General features: G+C 42.0%; 1 protein-coding gene across 7 annotated transcripts in view; it reads right to left on the reverse strand.

Moving 5' to 3' along the window:
• Nucleotides 1-19,803, reverse strand: part of LOC310677659 (potassium voltage-gated channel subfamily KQT member 1-like) — a 343,781-nt gene extending 323,978 nt beyond the window's left edge. For 3 of the 7 annotated variants that reach the window (XM_083440777.1, XM_083440775.1, XM_083440776.1), the window contains exons 1-2: nucleotides 19,614-19,803; nucleotides 8,307-8,881 (exon numbers count right to left, since the gene is read on the reverse strand). In XM_083440777.1, coding sequence (XP_083296903.1) covers nucleotides 8,307-8,713 — 407 coding nt within the window. In that variant the 5' untranslated portion in view covers nucleotides 8,714-8,881; nucleotides 19,614-19,803. Of the gene's footprint in view, nucleotides 1-8,306; nucleotides 8,882-10,573; nucleotides 10,658-10,689; nucleotides 11,744-16,221; nucleotides 16,273-19,613 lie in introns of those variants that run through there. The other 4 variants (XM_083440772.1, XM_083440773.1, XM_083440778.1 and 1 more) reach the window with 4 other exon arrangements.
• Nucleotides 19,804-19,897: the final 94 nt, after the last annotated feature.

Below are 19,897 nucleotides of genomic sequence, written 5' to 3' on the forward strand. Positions count from 1 at the left end.
CTGCCCTCCATTTTCCTTCTGTTTGCCATCAGGGCTGGTGTCCCCATGAGGGGGACTGAGGCCCAATCCGGGGCAGCATAATCCCCCGGCAGGGTGGCTCTCCTCGGGGAGAGAGAGGAGCCGGTCCTCCACTGCCAGAGGGGAGAGGAGCAGCAGCAGCTTCCAGAAAGTTCTCCAGCAAGGCTTCGGCAGCAGGCGGGGCAGGGCCTTCCCATTTCACCTCAGAACCGCCCCCCCCCCTTCTGCAATGGACACACAAGCATCCTGTTTCTCAAATTGTTCCCAGCAACCTGAAACAAAACGTTAGCGTGTGGTGTGCTCCCCTTCAGGATACCACATGCCATTTTGTCTCCCCTCCAGCCTTACACTCTCTGACATACAGCAGTCTTCCGTCTCCCCGGAGCTTCAGGTCTCCTCAGGCTGCTCTGGGTTCCTGTCCCCTTTTATCTCTCTAAATAAACTTCTCTAAAATTCTGAAAACCTTAGGATTACCCCAAGGCAATACCTCCTTCTTGTATGTGGCTGAACTGAAATTAGGAAATATGATAATGGTAATGGTAATGATTGACATATTCATTGAGCCTTCTTAAAGATTCTTCCACCACCCCCATCTCTGTGGTGTGGATGTTATGTACTGAAGTTCTCACCCTAGGCCAGCAGGGGGATACTGTAGATTGTTTTCACTCAGGTCCACATATGCAAATAAGGGATCGAAAGTGACATTCAGTGATTGGATAGTTACAGAAAATGGTTACTGTTGCCTTGTATTTGAGCACTATATAAGAAGGCTGGCTGAACCCTTCAGATCAGTTCTGTTCTGGCCTGTGAATAAACTAGAGCTGTTTGAAGAATCGCTGTGTCGTCTGATATGTTCACCCACAACTTAACAGTGGAGGGTGGGGGCAATGAATGAAACTAGTCCTCCCGTCAGAGTGGGAATATCCCCTCACTCCCCCACCCTTCTTCAGCAGAGTTTCTTTTTTTTCAGCAAAGTAAGCAGCTCATGTGTATGTCAAACAAAGCTTTAATAAAGAAAACTAACACAATTACATGCTGTCTGAGAGAAACTAAAAGCACCTCATGAGGCAAAAAGGACAGTTGGCCTCTTGGACTGAACTGAACTGGACCCCCAAAGGGAGGGGCTGATTCCACAGCACAGCGCAAAATCCTTGCCCACCAGAGGACAGACATGCTACTATTCAAGTTAGGCCCCAGTGTTTTTCTTACACTGTAGACTCAATTGCCATGAATATTCTGCAAGCTGACATATTCCTGTCAAGCACTTATTTTTAAATTTCATTTTGTTTTCATCCACAAACTTGTGTGCTTCTAAATCATCATATGAATATGTAGAAGCACCAGCCATACTTTGGGGATGACCCCATTTCACTTCCAAATTGATAGGCACTAAACTACGGTACCTGAATTTACTATGAGGAGACATAATTATTTCAGTAATTAATAGTCCATAAATCTGTTTCCACGGCTCTATTCCCCAGAAGCCTTGAAAATCATCGCAGCTCAAACTACTTGCTGCACCACTGTTAATTTAAATGACACTGTTTTGTATATGAACAAGCCTGCAGTTGCCACTTCCTATAAACACATTAAATGTTTTAAGTTCAAGCCACAGTGGGAGAAGAAGATTATGCTTCATAGTCTTAAATACGTTTATTTTCCTGGATTAATTTCAAGTTTCACCTTTTAAGATCAATAATATTTGGAGTCACATTTAAGTCAGGCATGCAAAAATCTTTCAGCTGTCAAATCTAAGTCTCCCAGGAATATCGTTCAGAAATGCTTCAGTTTAAATGCCAAAAAGGAAGGTCAATCTGTTTGCTCTCACCACTAGTATTTCATTTTTCAAATGCTTTTTTAGTGAAACAACTAAGTCCTGGCTCCAAATAGGCTTAGCCATGACTATGCACATATTTAAATCTACAGAAATGAAATCTGTTTAAGCTTTAGACATGATTATACACTATAAGTATAGACCTTGAAAGGAGGTCTCAGGAAGCTCCCATAAAGGCTCACTAACAGCCTTATTTTATTTACAAAATCTAAAATGAAGGGGTGGGGAGGACAAAGAAGAGCAAACGTGTTAACAAGAGTCTCTGTTATGCCAAAATAAATACTTTATCCTAATATTAAATCATCTACTTGGGCTTGTTGTTTTCTCTTCGTTTTTGCAATCTTCTCTCATCTCCCAGCCCCCTTGATTAAAACCCCCCCAGCAAAGTTGAACCCAGGTTCTAGAGAAGGGCAATATCTGGTTTTAAACATCATTATATATCACCAGCTAAACATTGCAATGTACCAATATATCTTGATGTCTGAAATAAGGATGGAACAATGTGTTTTCCCCACATTGTGATTTTTGCATAGCGCACCCACCCACCATGATTCACAATGCTATATTTCTAGCTCACAAATTTTGCAACCAGGATCACAATATGGACTTCAAACCAGTTTTGGACAATATATTGACAGGGCCTAGAAGAATAACCCTCCCTCTGCATCACATGCATAGCTGAAGGCAGTGGAGGGAACAGGGAAGCAAAGTTTGGCTGCTGGTTTCTTTTCATGCATCGTTTTTATTACAATTATGTGGGCACAAAGAAATATTGCATTCAGTTGGAAACACTTTATGCTTGGACTAAGGGCTCAGCCACACTCGCACTTGTCCTGTGCCTAAAAAGCACAGATCCAAGCAGTTTTCCGCTGGTCCCACTGCTTTCCCCTGGGGAAACCTCATTACCACTGAACTGGAGCAAACATCAATCTGCAGAAAACCCAACTGACTTTTGCTCCAAGTCAGTGGTAAAGAGCGTAGGTACCGCAATACCTCAAGGACTGCCTCTCTCCATATGAGCCGACCTGGACCCTGAGATCATCTTCCGAGGCCCTCCTTCGTGTGCCTCCTCCTCAAGGGGTCCAGAGGGGGCAACACAAGAACGGGGCCTTCTCTGCAGTGGCTCCCTGTCCGTGGAATGCTTTCCCCAGGGAAGTTTGTCTGGCGCCTTCATTATACACCTTTAGGCGCCAGGCAAAAATGTTCTTTTCACCAGGCTGTATGTCTTCTGAATGAAGACGTGGGAAATGAAAACTGTTGCGTTATGGGCCTTTGCTGATGATCTGATTATAGTTTTGGAAAACTAGAGGAAATGGAGACTCTTATGGTTTTAAGATTAATCATCAGAAAATGTTGATGTTAATAAAGAACATGACAACAGAAGATCCAAAGGTATTGATGAAGAAAACTGGATTTCAAATTGGAAAAAGTAAAGTATTTGGGTATTACTCTGACAAATATGAATTATATGTTGTTTCAAAATAATTATGTTAAGACATGGACAGAAATTAAAAGGATATGTGCCATATTAAGAATAAATATAAACTTAGGTTGTACCAAAAGACACCTTTATGGATTTCATCACAAGAAGCCTTCTGCAGAAAAAAGGTGACAGGCAAAGAGAAATGGACAACATTCCAAATGCATCAACGAGACTTTAAAATTAAAACAAGGGAAGAACTAACGGTGAAAAGTTATAATATTCATTGGTTTTCTTATATGCAATTAGCAGAGAGGTTTGAATTCGCTAAAAATATTTTTTGTATAGAGAAGGAAATATGGTCTTTTAATTTAAACTGTGCACAGATGATAACATGTTTGTTAAAATATGAAACAGAAGAGCAAGTTTAAGAATGTATGATTAAATGGGCAAAAATTGGTTCTAATACACAGATGGAACAGTTGGAGTATATTTGGACTAAAGGGTTAAAATTTACACTGCTATTATTTAAAAAGAACTTTTATAAAATTATGTATTGTTGGTACTCAGCTCATGAGAAACTATTAGAATGTATAAAGGTCTTTCAAATGAGCATGAAGGGAAATTTTATCCTTGGGTGATTTTGACAATTTTACAATTTTACAATTAAAGCAATAAAGAATACTTTAAAAAAAACACCTGAGAAACTGTGAGACTCAAATAATGTCTCCATTAAAAACAAACAAACAAACAATCCATAACATTGGTTAAAATGCAACATAAGCAAATATTGTTTGTGTGCACCTGTACTTGAAAAAAACTTCATCATATTTAGCATCCCATGAGTCTGATTAGAACTAAAGAGTAAGTTAATAATGCCTAATGAAATTATGTCCAGCTTAGTGTAAAATATAGCTTCATAGCTCCTCCTGATTGAGTATCTTCCTGCAGCGCCTGTATCAGCTGCCACTGTGGCCTCCACATCTGCCCAAGTTCACACCATCAGCCATGTGCTCAACTGGGTGTGGAGGGGGTGGCCACAAGGGCCTTTTGCATCAAAGTTCCAGCCCTTCGCAGCCAGACAACACGAACTCTCAGCTCATTGCGGCTGTCTGCTGTGGGGAGACCACGTCGTGATTCCCCAAAGACTCCGTCAACACTTCCTTGAGGCTCTGCACATTGGCCACCTGGGAATCATCAAAATGAAGGCATTGGCTCAGTGTTACATCTGGTGGCCTAACATGGATGATGCCATCACTTCCTGGGTTTCTGACTGTCAAGCGTGCCAAGAATCGAGGCTTGCGCCACCGGCAGCTAAGGGAGGGTGGTTGAGGGTGCACATCGATCTTGCCGGCCCCTTTCACGGCTGGACCTTTATGGTAGTGGTGGACGCCTATTCCAAATGGCTGGAGGTGGTCCTGACGCCCTCCATTACCAAGGCCGTCATCCGGGTGCTGCGATGCCTCTTTGCAATGCATGGGTGTCCTGATGTCCTCGTCTCCGCTTATGGGCCACCGCCTCAGATATCCGACCGGCTGCACCCAGACTTTGCCATGGCTTAACCCCCGGGCTGTGCTAACGCGCCACGGTCATTTGTTCCAGGAAACCAGGTCTTTGCCCGGAACTTTGTGGGGGGCATTCCTTGGGTGCCAGCCACAGTAGTGGGAGTCACTGGACCTCGCTCATACCAGGTGGCACTCGAAAACAGACGTTTGTGGCGCCGGCACATAGACCAGCTTAGGCACAGAGTTGGGGATTTGGACACTACCGCGGTGCCCCCAACTGCGCTCGTGGCTCCCGTACAGACACTTACAGATGGCGAGGCTCCACCTACACCTCTCTCGCAAACTGCGGGCGTGGAGCCGAACCAAGCCGCTTCAGAGGGTCTGCCAGACTTCCCACAGACTCAGACCACTGCCATGCCTGACATTCTGCCAACTCCACTCACAGAGTTTCCACCCACAGAAGCGGATCCAGGGGACTTGGGTACAACGCATCACAGCCTCAGCAAGAATAGGGCGGCCCCCTAGCCCTGGGTACCAGTCCTCGGCGGTCCAGCAGTTTCCAAGTGCCCAACTTATTTAAAGGACTATGTTGTTGGACGTGTAACACTGTCAGTCTAATGAAAATATGTGAAATGTAACCGATATGCTTTTGTGCCTAATTGAACGATTACAAGTAGTGCTGTATATAAGGAAACCATTACGATTGTAACTAACGCTTTATCTCAGTGGGGAGGGGTATTATGTACTGAAGTTCTCACCCTGGGCCAGCAGGGGGATACTGTAGATAGTTTTCACTCAGGTCCACATATGCAAATAAGGAAATGAAAGTGATGTTCAGTGATTGGATAGTTACAGAAAATTGTTACTGTTGCCTTGTATTTGAGCACTATATAAGCAGGCTGGCTGAACCCTTCAGATCAGTTCTGTTCTGGCCTGTGAATAAACTAGAGCTGTTTGAAGAATCGCTGTGTCGTCTGATATGTTCACCCACAACTTAACAGGAACAGTCTCCCTTGGGAGGTGGTGGATTCTTCTTCCTTGGAGGTTTTTAAGCAGAGATTGGCAATCTGTCATGGATGCTTTAGCTGAGATTCCTGCATTGCAGGGGGTTGGACTAGATGACCCTGGGGTATCTTCCAATTCTATGATTCTATGAACGTTGATTTACTCAAATGGTCTAACACTAAAAACAAGAACCACATGAAAGTGACTTCTGCAGGAGGTGCTTTAGGGTACAATTCCTCAGACCATTTTTTTGCTATTAAGTAAGTTTGCTGAGCTGGAAGCTGGCACTGAAGATTTGAGAGAATTCTCACAGAGGGAGAAATTATGACAACTGTGGAGCAGTACTGACCCTTCCAGGCCACCAAACACAATTTCCTCTCTACTATCTCCATTAAGCTGCCCTGGGTGAGGCAATTTCTGTCTGCCTTGTGGCATGCCAGCTCCTGTGTAGAATCAACATTAATGTTGTCTTCTTAGCCTCATAAACACACTGTCTGATTTCTTAGGCCACATTGCTAAGGAAAAACACAAAGAACAGAAGCTAACCTAATTTTAGCTCCTGGACTCTTAAGCCATGAAAGAGTACCCACCCCAAATCTCACATAAGCAACATTAGAAATCACGCTGGGCCAGACAGCCTGGTAGCTCTTCAAGACAGAGAGATGTCTCTGTGAAGCAGGACACAGAAGCACCTGGATCCCTTTGACTGCATCACGCTGGGATTGAAAGTAGGGCTGTGTGCACACAAGTGTTTGAAATGCACAGAGCTCTTTTTTCTGTGCACATCTGTATAGTTTGTCCATACCTGTGCATTACACTGATAGCCGAAGCAGCAGCCATATCATCATCACCATCATCAATTAAATTTAATTACAGCCTTTCATCCAAGGATAACAGGGTGGTTTGCAGTATAAAAACACAGAAACATATAATTAACACTAACCCCCACACCTGCGTTCTCAACTCCTCCCCCTGTGTTTCCACGCCCCACTGTAGGCATGTGTGCAAGTATTTATTTACCTTGTGTGTGCACAGTTGTTGTTGTGGTTGTTGTTGTTATACACGTTTTCCAGTATGGTATACCAGACTGTCACCAAACAGCAGATTAACTTTTAACCCTTAAAAAAAAATATGTGTCCCTTTCAGCCCCAGCAGTAGCCTACTCTCTCTGAGTTCAGGAGAGATGAGGTCCATTGCAGGCAGGAATTTGTTTGCTTGTGTGCAGCCAAGCAGTTTCTAAATTTTTTCAGAAACAAGTTTCCTGATACACCAGACTTTCACCAAAATAAAGCGTGTCCCCCAGCCCAGCAGTAACCCACTGATAAAGCATAAACTAAGGTAAATGTGGAAGTGAATGAACAATCAGAAGCTAAGTGCGTCCTGAGAAGCATAAAGGAAGTGCAGTTCTCTGCAGCGCTACACACCCACTGCAACATCACCATGAGGGGAGCCACAGCAAAAAGTGTACTGTTCACATGCTCTTTCTCTTGTACACACATGGGCTGAAATGTGAATTTATTTAGGCTTAAAATCTATTTTCACATCAAACCTGGTTTGTGGGGGAAAACACATCAAGTCATCAGAAAAAACAGGATGTGTCTGCATTGGGGTTGAAGTCTCATGTACAATAATAATTTTAAAAAGCCAAGCACATGGTATGCACTGAATGCACACTAAACTGTAGTGTGTGCGCAGCCTAGGACCTTCTGAACCACATCAGTCATCCAAATAGCATTTGCAGGTAGCTGTGTAAAGGCACCTATGTAGAGAGCTGACCCTACAATTACATGGAATCAGTTCCTATTAAAATTAATGCTAGCTGATTCCCCATAATTATAAAAAATATGAAGGGCAAAATAAACAAATAAAACCATAATATTAGCAAGCCTTGATAAAGCAAGGGCCAGTCATATCTAAAGAAAAGATAGATTAGCCATTGCTGCTGCTTGGGTGCTTTCTGAGCATGAGAGTGTCCCATATGCCCATTCTCCCAGTAATCCTTACAACCATCTGTTTCATCACCATTATCCTGACATTGTAGATGGAGCGTATGTATGTATGTATGTCTGCTAAGACTGAAAAACATCAGCTTAACTAAGACCAACTGGTAAGTTCATGGCTGAAGTAAGATTTGTCTTTCAGAGTCTTTCAGTCTATTGTATTCTTAACCATTACACAAGCTCCCACCGAATACACCTTTAAGTTAAAGTGTTCTGGAATGGCCTATCAAAATGTTGCATAAAATAAATTCCATTTGATTTTGAGGAGTCATCTGGCAAAACATTTAAGGAATTCTGAGGGAAGTCAAAAGTTAGGTAATGTTATTGGGGGGGGGGCGGAATCAGATGGGTGGATGGATGGATTCACATACTCCTGGTTTGTTCTGGTGCTAGCATTTTATTTGATCCACACTCCCAGGAAATGTATTTGCATATTAAGCTCAACAGTTCACTTTCTGTGAAATCAAAAAAGTGCAGGTTCACAACAAGGAAATAGTCATATGGAGAGGAAAAAAGGTACTTACACTGCAAAGTGATAAATGAAACACTTCCATCCACTCGGCCGTTCCAGAAAGTTGTACACATCTCCCTGCATACTAGTTTTGGTTAAGTATGGGCCATAAAAGCATTTTGTAGGGTAGGCCCGGTGTACCTCACTTCCTGTCATGGATTCGGTGTTTATCTGGAAAGCAGGATCATGTGGATTTTCTTCTTCAGAGTTCGAATAAATTTTTGATCCATTAGTCACCAAAGAATCGGGATCAAGTGCCACAGAAGAGTACTGCATATTGTTTAAGTTTGCTCGCACTTCCAGAAAGGTTGCAGACTTCCTGTGTCCATTCAGGTTCCCCACTTGGGAGTCAGAATGCTGAACTCTACTGCAAAGGTTATACATTGGGTGCCCACCAGTTTCACCATTACCGTAAGACATTCTGTAATGAAGTAGGTGTATTGCTCACCTTGATCAATATTTAAAATTATAAAAGGTATTGTATATCTTCTCTGCCTTTGGCATTCTCCAGCCACCCAGTAAGAAGTCAAACATTATTGTGGAACAACACCGCTGTGTGCAGCCAGTCTGTCACCTGTTACCAGGATTCTGAAATTAAATCACAAGAAGATGTTTAGATAATGGAAGTCTCAAGTAATAGATAAAGGCTCTGAAGGAGGAAAGCAATTAAAGAGTCACTATGCAGCAAAGCAAGTCAGGAGCATGACTTGAGTGTTATTTATAGACTAGTACATGGCACCATTTTAAACAAACTGACACATTGCTTAAGCTTTGGAAATGCTGACAGTGGCCCATAAGGAAGTTCCAGGAATCATTTGTGACAACCACATTATTTATTTCAAAATTCACTTAAAAGTTTTGTCCGTAAGAGAGTTCACCTAAGGCGCTTAAGTGCACATTGAAAAGTGAATGGAGCAAAAACATGCAGGAGAAATGGAATTAGTTGCAGCTCCCTGTTGAATGTACATTCTGTGGCAAACCTGGATTTGTATGAAATGGACCCAGTGTTAAAGGACAAGTCAGAACTGCTCAGCTGCCTTTTCCTTTTATTTCTTGTTTCATTAAAAACATTTCTAGACTGTTTTTCCTACCAGGCCAGTATATAATAGGCATAAATAAAAGCAACCCCCCCACACACAAATACAATACAATAAACGAAAAGACAAACAATCAAAATAGACTTTGAAATTAACTTTAAAATGCTTGGCCAAAAAGGCAAGTTTTGACCTGGAACCAAATAGTTGCAAAGTTGGCACAAGTCATTCTAAATTTTATATTAGCATTTTTCGCTAATATGTCTGGCATCCAGAGTATACCCGGTTGTATTTGTAAAACCCAGTACTGAGACTGCGATACAGCAGACAAGATAACGCTTTGAAAGGGCAAGGCCTCCTTCTATGAATTATTGAAAAGTTTAACTTTAAACTGCATATATAACTTTAGGCATTTTGTAATTAATTATTTCTCTTATCTGTGTGAACTGATGGTACACTTAGAGATTATTCTTTTGGTTTCTTGCAGTCTGTATCCTTTACATTTTTTCAGTCAGATTTTAAGCCTTAGTTCCAATGAAGGTAGGAAACTCCTGCAAACCTCGTGCAAATAGAACCTTTTAATCTTTTACAACAGCTTAATACAAGATCAGGCACATGGCAAATGTTAATGCACTCACTGCTTCAATGTTTGGTCTGGATAACCAGTTAACCCCCCCCCCCCAAAAAAAAAAAAAAAAACCACTGAGAACTGTATTTTGTTCCTTCCGGAAATTATTTTGCTTTACAGACTCGGAGCAAGTTAGTCTTTAGACATACTGTATTGCCAAAAAGAAATGGTGTGTGTGTGGAAGACTTGGACAATTCACATAAAATACCATAAGAAAGCATAAGAAAGCATTGTCATTATAATGTCATCAAGTCAGTCTTCATAACCGCTGCTTCAACACTGAGCAATTTCATAACTGTATCTATACCATGTCTATCCTTCCGCATTTGAATGCAGGGTTTTAAGGCTTAAATTCCTTTTCAAAACATGCCCATTCCCAGATTTCGCTATTTTGAGAGGTTCTAAACTTCTGAATAGCTCTCTTTGTACAAACTTTGAATACGGCATACACATTAGATATTTCCAGCAACGCTGTTGCATCAGTATTTCCTCAGTTGTCTAGTGATTGCATTTAACTTTTCTACCCTCACGTTTAACAGTTCAGAATGAATTTATAAGCCAGCAAAGAGAAATTTTGCTTGCTCAAATCCTTAAAGCAAATAAAATTAGCTGGAATACTCAGTCATATGTCTGATAGCGTGCAGCAGATCTTGGTATGGCAAGGCGGCTGCTCCTGATTTGATGCGTGAGACAGAAAAGACAAAACCTGAAACCTTCTGGAAGGCAGCACGTACCCTCTCCTGTTGCAGGGTGTTTTTTCTCTCCCTTGGCGCTTCCCTCTGCTCCATATGGCATAATCCAAGGACAGGAGCAGCGAGAGAGTCCTCGTCTGGCTCTGCCCCCTGGCTGATAAAGTCCCACCCTAACCCATTCAGAGGACCTCCCCGTGTCTTGTTAGTTTTCCTTTGGCAGAAAACCTGTAGGGCATCATTTTGATGGTGCTGATCATTTTGTGACTGACAGATGTGGCTTTTCCCTTTCCTGTGCTTTTATCAGCATGTGGGGAGGGGTGGCCAGGCAGATTTCCCTCTCTACCCTCCCTTCAAATCCAGAACAAATGGATTAAGCATAGTTTGCTTATCTCCTCTGAATTCAGACTTGGCTTAATTTCAGACAAAGCTTAATGGACAGGATCTGCGGAAGCCTTGGGTGTTAAAAATGCCTATGAAGATTTGATGAAACCCATGCAAGACAATTTCAGCATCATGCACCAACTGAACATCATCACACTGCTCCTATCTTGGAACTAACTATCTTGCTCACTGGGAAAAGCCTTCAGAATATTCAAGAGCAAGTCTAGCCAGTTACATTGCTAACTGGAAATGTCTCCATGCTGGCAGGGGTAAGTACAAAAGCTTCTGCCTTCCCCCCCTGTTTTTAACAAAGCACACTTTGAAGGCTTTAAAAAACCCCTCAAACTTTCTCAGAACACACTGGCTGCATTCACACATCACAATAAACCACAATTCATGGTTTACTGTGAACAGACAGAGACGTCCCACTTTCAACAGAAAGAAACTACAATCCCCGACTTCGCATTGTCCAAGGTGGGGATTTTGGTTTGTTTGAGCCACGGACCTACTATTTAAAGAAACAGTAAAATTGAAATTGGACATGTCCAAACTCTCAGACACACCTACAGCAACTCTTTTCATCTTTGTCACAGACTTCTAAGATATACATCTTTAAAGATGGGGGTGGGGGGCCTGTTCCTAAAACTGCAGCCGAACAGCAGAGCACAGCCATGAAGTGTTGCATGAAAGTATAGACTAGACTTTATACCAGTAAGGTTGTGATCCTATGCGCATTTACTAGGGAATAAGTCCCATTTAACACACCTGGAATTCCTTCTGAGTAAATGTGCAGATTGCCCCATTCAATTTAATTCTATCTGCACAAAGGTGTGAAATTTGCTATGGGGACACTGAAACCCAATTTCTTGCAAGTTGGGAGGTTTTCTGCAATGTAGGCAAACAAAAACAGGTTTCAACCACCTTAAAGGACTCTAATCCAGATTTCTTCAAGGTATATATATTTCTTCAAGGTTTTGGGAACAAGATTCAGATTCTCCTGAAATCAGGCTTTTAGCCCCAATGACTTGGTTTCAATACAATCATAACAAAACGTATATGCAATAAAAAGACTTATTGGATCCTATCTACAGTACAAAATTCCTCATAACAAATAATGAAAGCATGTATTTTAACTATTCAGCCAGTCCTAGATGTAAATTATTGGGTTGTAATTTATTCTGAAATTTGACATTTTTCACTTTGCCTTTTTTTAAAGTAAGTCCTGTGTTCAGTGGAAGCTGAACACTATATTAGGGCAACCTGGGTACTGCCCTACCAAGTGAAACCTCAAGCAATCATTTTAAGTTTTCTCCAAAATTTGAACACAACACACTTTCCTGTCCAACACACATGTTCTTATCCTTCAATTTGAACATAAGAGAGACTGCTGGAAATATTTCTGTCACTCTCCCATTCTCTGGGCAATTAGCTCTTACACCACTCAAGCAAACTATATTGCTGTGGCCACAAGAACTCTTCCATCCATCTCGATGGCACGAAAACCACATGAACATTTTTTGCATTTTTCCAGGGCAGTGGATACCTTGGATCTCCACTCTCTCATCTTCTCTTGATGGCAAACCAGCCAATCAGGATACAGGAGTTAGCATACAGCCACAGAAGAAAATTAGACCATACTATGTTTTCTGAGCATGCAAAGAGTTGTTTCCTTGAGGGCCACACTTAGCATCAGGCCCCACAGCAGGAGGGCCTGCCTGGCCAGCCATTCTGCTTGCCTGCCTTTTCTTTCACTGACTTGCCTTTTGTGTGAGCAAGTACCAATGGACACCCTGTGAGTCTCCTGTCGTGTTTATATATATATATATATATGTTTTTTATCATACCATTTTTAACAGTAATTACTGTATTTTTTGCTCTAGAAGACTCACTTTTTCCCTCCTAAAAAGTAAGGAGAAATGTGTGTGCGTCTTATGGAGCGAATGCAGGCTGCGCACCTATCACAGAAGCCAGAACAGCAAGAGGGATTGCTGCTTTCACTGTGCAGCGATCCCTCTTGCTGTTCTGGCTTCTGAGATTCAGAATATTTTTTTTTCTTGTTTTCCTCCTCCAAAAACTAGGTGCGCCTTGTGGTCTGGTGCGTCTCATAGAGCGAAAAATACGGTAAACATACTTTTACATCTTATTCAATTTTTTTGACTTCCATCAGTCATGTCTGAAAATTTTCCAATCTAATCTCTTAGTATGCATTTCTTATTTTCCCTATTACATTTCAAACTCATAATCAATGTCTCTATCTTTTTCTACTTTGTAACACTTTGTTCGCCTTACAAAACTTCTTGTAGTCCTACTAGCGTAATTTGTTGATTACAGTTGCTCTTCAAATAATTCATATACTTCTTCCAGTCTTCTTTAAATCTCTGGTCCCGCAGGTTTTGAATCCTTCCTGTCATTTTGTCCAATTCTGCATAGTCCATTAATTTTGTCTGCCATTCTTCTTTCGTTGGAATTTCTTCTTGCTTCCATTTCTGGGCTAACAATACTCTAACCGCTGTTGTTGCATATAAGAACAGTTTAGCATCTTGTCTATTAATGGCTTGGCCTATAATACCAAGTAAAAATGCTTCTGGTTTTTTTAAGAATGTATATTTCAACATCTTTTCCATCTCATTATATATCATTTCCCAGAAGTACTTTACTCCTGTCGTTTTTATTTTAGCATTTTTTCTTTTCTTTTATGGATAAGGCATGGGGGAATTGGGAGAATTTAAATAATCATCATTATTTAAATGTGTTTCTAAGCTGATGAAATTAAAAAGCTTCGTACACTGAGAGGAGTGGGAGGCCCTCTTCAAATATATTCTAGGCCAGTGTTTCCCAAAGTGGGCGATTCCCCCCTGGGGTGATGGAAGGATCCAGCGGTGGCATAGTAGTCTCAGGTGCAATGGGGGGGCATTGAATAAAAATAAGCAGGCAGTGGAAACATAAAGAAAAAATAATTTTTTGAAAAAACATTTGTACCTGTTTCATCTGTCGTGTAATGACACTTACCAATGTAACACAGAGTTCAAGCTTCAAGGTGTCTTATTTATAACATCTTTCTTTAGAATGATACAAGATGTAGGTAGAAATATAGGTGCATAAAAGAATGCAAATTTGTCACTGTATCTTTCTGTTTGTTCACTTAAAGTGGGTGCTGAATAGGTTTTTTTCTGAAAAGGGGGCAGTAGGCCAAATAAGTTTGGGAACCTCTATTCTAGGACATGTAATATATTTTTTAATATAGCAATGGATGTTATGAGCCTGGAAACTTGTTGACACAGATACATGATGGGAATTGTGTTTTTCTTGGCACTCTCACCCCTGATACGTACTTTCTATACTAGGCATAAAGAGACTTCCTGTTTTGATTTGGGAGGAGGGGACTAACAAGGGTTAATCCCACTTATGCAAGTTGTTTGGAGCAACTACAGCTGATTGTGAGGGAACTCAAAGGCTAAAGGTTTGAAGCAGAAATAACCTGAGAAGTTTGGAAAGGGTTGTGTGGGTGTGCTTATTAAGGTTGTGTATCAGACATGGACAAATCCTGGATTCTGAACTGAATCACCTTGATTCAAGTCCATCTGGGATTTAGCTGGATCTGGTTGAGATAGCTCCAGAATCCTCCATGTTTGACCCAGAGAGACCCAGGACTGTCAAAAGGGGTGTGATTACACAGGAAGGGGTGTCATGGCTTCTGCAGTCCTGGCTGGCTCAGGATGGCAGTTGTAAGGTGAACTGTCAGAGAGGAGGAGATGCCCTCAACACGGGTAGCCCAGGAGGGATAAAAACAGAACAACTTGGCCACACCTCCATGACCTCCTAGCAGGCCTGGTGCCCACATGCCCTTTATGTGAATGGGGGAGCAAGTAGATCCCAGTCCCTGCAGCTGCAAAGGACTTCAGAAGGTGCTGGTGAATGAATGAGAGACAAACAGACATCACTTCGGTGCATCAGTGCATCAGCCTCCCTCTCCCACAGATTATCCTTTTGCTGTCTGCATTAGGGATCTTCCTTTTGGAGAAGGGATTGTAGTCAATGAAGCAATGTTTGCTAACCCTCTGTTGGTTGTTGTGGAAGCCTCTGTGCAGCATTTACAGTTTTTCTCATGCAAGTCAAGCTCTCTTCCTGAAAGGAGTCGTGGTTACTGAGTGCTTGACCAGCAGCAACTGTTAAGAGTTGAATGCCTACAGTGTTCACCACAAGATAGTTTACCTCCATGTTTGGTTTACAGCCATTTGCGCATCCTTTTTGCACAGTGCATGTGCACTCTGTGTTCTCTGCAAGGGGGCGTAATCCAAGGGAAATCTACAGTGAGTCACAAAGATGCCACAAGACTCTGATTTTTCTGCGATAGACTTACATGAAAATCATTCTGGAAATTGCTGCCAGAAGCTGATGAACGATTTATTTATTTAGCCAATACCCTATATTCAGTGAAGGAAGAATAGACATGAAGTATTTGCAGCTGTCGTATTTTAAGGCATGTCCCCCACCCACTTTTAATTAACTTAAAAATGTAGTCAGCGGAATATAACTTTTAAGGTCTCTCATGTCTTCTCTCATGAACCCAAATCCAATGGCCTCACTTTATAGTAACTACCGGTAGGTTTTAAGCTTATATTATATGCTCACACCATCTTATTGTCTCCCAGTTTTAAAGTTTATTCACCTACATAGTCTCAGAATGGGACAGGCTGGTAATTCAATACTAAGAAATGACTAGTGAGTTTTAAAAAACCTCCAATGCAGTAAGTTACAAAATCCATATTTCAACATTCTATCAATATAAATGACTGGAAATAATGAATAAGTTGGTGTATTGAAGACACTGTACACTTGTAATACTCAGCGTTCTCCATTGAGCTACACAAAAGGCGGCAAGAATTACTGCTTGCAATATTAGGCCTATTCTTATTGAAGAGGTATCAGATAGCAGCAGCAGAAAGCTTTCAAATAATGAGACAATATAAATTCTTGTACACTGAGCTGCAACTGTTACTTGATTCCTTGCTTCAATTATATTAAGTGTCCTAGCATTGTATTATTAGGTTTGCTTCAATCATTAGTAGTGCACTGGAAAAGGATCCACCCCATTGATAATGTGGAGGTAACAAAATATTGTCAAAAGTTGTACAACTATAAGCACATTTTCAGTGGCTGATCAAAGGGAAATCATTGCTTCAGTAGACTTACTGTATAAGAAATGTCTGCTATTCGGAAGAGTTCGAAAGGAAGTCACATCTGCTTCAAAAACCAATTTAAGGGCCAAATTGTGTGTTTACCTCACATTGAGAGGCTATTGTCCAGTTAAACAGTTAGGAACATAAAAGCCTGCCTTATCCTGTCAGACCGTTGGTCCACCCAGTTTAGTATTTTCTACATTAGCAATGGCTCTGCAGGGGATCAGACGGAGTCTCCTAACTATCCCTCAAGATGCCAGGGATTAAGCCTCAGACCTTTTGCATGCAGTGCTCTGCTACTGAGCCACTACCTTCTAGAATCATATATAATTACTATACTATACTATACTATACTATACTATACTATACTATACTATACTATGGCCGTACCTTGGTTGTCAAACTTAATCCATTCTGGGAGTCCATTTGACTCCTGGAATCGTTCGAAAACCAAGGCGCAGCTTCCAATTGGCTGCAGGAGCTTCCAGCACTCAATTGGAAGCCACAGAAGCTGCATCGGATCTTCAGCTTCCAAAAACCATTTGCAAACCGGAACACTTACTTCCAGGTTTGTGGCATTCGGGAGCCAAAACATACAAGTACCAAGGCGTTCAAGAACCAAGGTACAACTATACTGTACTATACTGGGTGACCTTGGGCCAGTTGCTGCCTCTCAGCCTAACCTGGGTTGTTGTGGGGATTAAAGGAAGAGAGGGAGAACCATGTGTTCTTCCTTGAGCTCCTTAGAGGAAAAGGTAGGGCATAAATGCAAAAAATAAAAATGTTCCACGTGTTCTTCAACACTGATTTTACAGTTACTGAGCACAGGAAAAGCCTATGCTACTGGAGGTCTACACCTGCAGGCTTTTCTTCACCGATATTCACACCCCAAGTGTGGACCTTAGGTGGGCAGCCATTCATGCTGTGCAGCCACAGGTGTGCCTGCCTATTCTGTGCCTGCTGTCTGTTCATGCAGTGTGCATGTGCACTGGGCTATAGTGATGGTCTCAAAGTCACTGTAAATTCCATGGTTCAGTGAATGTAGATTTGAACCTAGGACTCCCTAGCCATAGTCTGAAATTCTAACCAGTACGTGCAGAGTAGCCTTCCAGGTGTTGGTGGGACTCCATCACCTGACCATTGGCCACGATGGCTAGGGCTGATGGGAGTCCCAATATCTGGTGGGCAGCATATGGGTGACCCCTGCACTACACCACACAAGCGTTAAGTGTGAGCTTTTATTAAAATGCTTTGAAAATACACACCATACATTTAAAGCACCCCCGCCCCAAAGAATGCTGGGAACTGTACCCCTTACAAAGGTGCAGTTCCAGCAACCCTTAAAAGCGAGTTCTGGGGACCTTTTTGGAGGAGCAGAAATGTGTTTTTAATGTCTGGTGCATATGCAGTAAAACGCTATTAAGAGAAAACAGGGTAGGACCTCCAAAGTTCAGGTTTGACAACTCAGTCTTATCTTTTCAGTTTATACAGAAACCCTTTCAGTGACATGACTGACAATATTACTGTTGCTGAAACACTAACATGTTACTTGCATGTTTTCTTAAAATGTATTTAGCATTGATGGCAAAATTAAAACTATAATTTCTAGTTAAATTTTAATTAGCAATTTTCATTAGCTTGGTTGAAACTGCAATGTGCAACTTTTCAGTTCAAATTTGATCTTGGCAATCCACATCTGTGTGCATTTGAAGTTGAATCCTTCAGTTCAAATTCAGACTTATGTCCTCCCCTCACCCATGTGTCCAGTCTACCAGGAATATCACATCTAGTTGTTTCTAAATTCCACTGCCACACCCCAATCATTCTCTCCATTCTAAAGCAAACTGGGCATCTGCACAGGTAACATAAAGCCTGTGAGCACACCCCTTTAAAAAAAAGTCCTGCCCAGGATGTGTGATTTATTGAATATGTGTTTCTGTCATGCCTCAGCTTTCTACTTATGCACAAATCTGAGGGTTTAACTATTTAAAAAAAGTACTCACTGCTGCTCCATTTCAGGAAGTATACACAATATGACATAAATGAGGAAACAAGCAGTGTGCACAAGTTTGGGGAAAGATTGTAGTGGTGCAGTTTGTATGATCAGATTTCAGCTTATCCACAAATCTAAGGGTTTAACTGTGGGGGTGAGGGTTACTTCACTGCCAGAGTGATACACAGCTGCCAGAAAACGAATGAGAAAGAAAACACAAATAGAGGGTGTGGAAAGAGTTGGTAACAAGCCAGTTCCACCCAGAGGGGGGAAAATGATGCTAAGTGTCCACTGCCAATTTATTGAACATGCATCCCCCTCCCCTGTGGATTATCTTCAAATCCAGAAAAAATTAATTTACTGGTAGAAAACACTGAGATTTGAGTGACATTGTGTGGATGACATTATATAAATTGGGACACAATCAGATTCTAATCCACACTAAATTTCAGTGTGGATAAACCCCAAAGAACAAGAGAGGACTCTTGAAAATGCCAGCAACCAGTCCTATATTTCAGCTGTTCCTGTGCGAGTTAGGAAGAATAGTATTAATCAGGAAGCAAGCATAGCAGCTTTCTTCTTTACAAACTTCTTTGCAGGTCAGTTAGTGCACAGAGGGGAGTGGGATTGCATATGCTGGCCCTAACCTCCATTCACTGTACAAAGCATGTATACATGCAGGAATTGTACATGTGTTCAAGAATCCTGGTTGCATCAGCATTCCTAATCACAAGTACAGATTCTACATGTGTACAACTGTCCTTTCTCACATCCTACCCAACAAATGGAATTAGAGCACCTGGTTCCTAAACATGCTTGCACCAGTGGAATAGGATTTGGTCTCCAAGGGTGACAGATTGGTGACACCTAGCTTTTCATCTCCTCAGAAAGTTAACACGTTACAGTAGGTACAGATATAAGCCTACTCTGCAAAACTATGAAACTGCAGCTTGTAGTCTGCAAATATTTGCCAGTTGGGTTTTCTTAATGAATAAGTACTAGTACAAGTCCAGTGAACTAAAATTTCTTAACTTTAGAAGGGATTTCTGGTTCTCTCTTGTATTTTCAGGAGGTACTACAAGCATGCTGTGTGGTCTTTTCAGTGCATCAGTGAGCCTGGTTTAAACACAAATATGTGCACAAGCTGAAGCCAGAATTAGACATCCAGTGAGAAATGAGGTTTTTTGATCCCATATTTGGTACAAAGCTGAGGGATTTGCAACAGAGAAATGGCAAGTGTATGGCAGTGTGGAATTCTTCCTCCTCCTGCTATCCACACAGACAGACACAGCCCACCATCCCTCAAAGCCTGGTCTCTGAACAGGGCTAGGGAAAAACAGCTGGGCAGGGGGGTTAAAAAGAAGGCGCCTCACAGCTGTGCATTTCCAAGCCCAACCCTTCTCTCTGCTTACTGTTCACTTTTTATTTGGAACCTCTTGGGTGGAAGCGCCAGGCCACCTTCTTCTTCCTCCCGAGCAGCCCTTGGAGCTCCCTCCCGGGATGTCCTGATCCCCGGCAGACCCGGAGGCAAGGCCTGGTGGGGCCTGGAGTCCCACGGCAGCAGCCCCGCCGCCCACAGGCCTCCTGCCAAGGCTTCCCTTGGCGTTTGGGGGTTTCTTTGGCTATGTATTTTGCTTTCTCACTTTGTCTTTTTATGTTGTGACCCCCCCCCCCGCCGCGATCTCGGGATGAAGGG

The sequence above is a fragment of the Podarcis tiliguerta genome, assembly GCF_965153285.1.
Source record: "Podarcis tiliguerta genome assembly, chromosome: 5".
NCBI lineage: Eukaryota > Metazoa > Chordata > Lepidosauria > Squamata > Lacertidae > Podarcis > Podarcis tiliguerta.